This window comes from Cyprinodon variegatus, unplaced genomic scaffold, assembly GCF_000732505.1.
Source record: "Cyprinodon variegatus isolate N-32 unplaced genomic scaffold, C_variegatus-1.0 Scaffold779, whole genome shotgun sequence".
In the NCBI taxonomy this organism is placed as follows: domain Eukaryota; kingdom Metazoa; phylum Chordata; class Actinopteri; order Cyprinodontiformes; family Cyprinodontidae; genus Cyprinodon; species Cyprinodon variegatus.
In genome coordinates, this window is record NW_015151232.1 from 138,401 (window position 1) to 140,020 (window position 1,620).

General features: G+C 37.2%; 1 protein-coding gene across 1 annotated transcript in view; it reads right to left on the reverse strand.

The window, feature by feature from the left end:
- Positions 1–1,620, reverse strand: part of LOC107098457 (unconventional myosin-XVB-like) — a 53,041-nt gene that overhangs the window by 41,400 nt on the left and 10,021 nt on the right. Inside the window, 2 exon segments of the mRNA XM_015396169.1 lie at positions 952–1,187; positions 1,265–1,360. Coding sequence (XP_015251655.1) covers positions 952–1,187; positions 1,265–1,360 — 332 coding nt within the window.

Below are 1,620 nucleotides of genomic sequence, written 5' to 3' on the forward strand. Positions count from 1 at the left end.
AAAAATTAATTAATTTTTAAAATTTTATTTCGGTTTAATACGGGGAAGACAATCAGAATTCTGACTTTAATCTCAGAATTCTGATTGGGAGGACCAGTAACACATTGGTGGAAAATTAGGCGACTTTTTACGTCCCTGAGGAGTTGCAGGTGATGCTATTTCATTAATGGAAGAGCAGAAGGTGATTAAAACCAGAGAGCTAGTTTAGCCTCTAAAACAGACATGGCTACGGCTTGATGATAACATGTTTGTTAGCTCTCAGAATTCAGTCATAATTCTGAGATTAAAGTCTTAATTCGAAGATTAAAGTCATAATTCTGTCTTTTTTTTCCCAAAATAAACTCAAATAATATTTAAAAATCTGTTAACTTCTCTTTATTTTTCAGTGGCCCTAATCCTCTTCTGTAATCTGAGAGAAAGAAATGTGGAAAAATAAATAAATAAATAAATTAAAAATAAATAAAATAAAAATTATGAAAAATATTTTAAAAAAATAAATTAAAAAGATAAAATCTAAGACAACAGGAAAGTTACTCCTTAAATCTTAAAAAAAAAACATTTTTCTAAAGTTTCATCTCTGAATTTATTTTTTTTTTTAATCTTGCAACAATAATGGACCTAAATTCTCTCCACACGGCTACAGCTCTAGTCTTCTTGTCTTTTAACTATATAATAATGTAACAAAGGGTAAAATAACAAATTAATAAAATCCATAAATATTAATCCGACCAGCTTCACACAGTGACAAACTTTTATTCTTACACTGAATTTAAAGGCTTCTCTTTTTTAAGTTTCTGTTCTGTTGGTTCTGTCTTTAGTATCTGATCATAAAACCGACACGAAACAAAACCTATAAACCTGCAGGACTTTGCCCGCTGCTTTGCAGGAGTAAAAACAGACTGAAGTATCTGTAGTGGACAGCAGGTGGCAGACTGGAGCAGTAACACCTACTTGAGCAGAGTTTTGTCCAGAGTTGGTGACGGTGTGAAGGCGCTCAGGCAGCAGGCCATCAGCAGCCATCCCCTCAGGCTGTTGTGGTCCTCAGCTTTTTCTGACGTGTGGTAAACAAGCTGGACCAGGATCTCATCTCTCAAAGCCGGATGCTTCTGGCCCTGTTCCACTATGTAGTTGCCTAAGGTCTGCTCCTGCCAGCCGCCCATGTCTGATTCTGCTAAAAACCGTAAGATCTGCACAGAGGGATTGAAACTTGCTAAGAAAAGATGAGAGGTGATGAGACGGCACCCATAGAAGATGATCGGCATACCAGCTTGTTGATCTCTAAGGCTGGTCTGGTGTATTCGGACTCCAGAGGCATGAGGGGTCTCTGGAGTGGGTAGCCCTGAGGCTGGGACCATGTGTCCTGGAGGTCAAACACAGAAAAAATTAGGTTTATGTTTGTCATCCAAACAACCTGATCATCTTCCACCTCCTAAAACAAACCATATAGAAATTCACTTTTTTATTAAGCCGTTATAGGGCAAATTTTCATTTTACATCACTTGCATATATGTACCATTAGGGAATACTAGGCAGTTGTCAAGGGCCTCAAGTTCCTGGGGGCCCTTGCACATAAATTCTGTTTATGATCAAAATCCTTTAACTAAAATGCATTCAGAACAC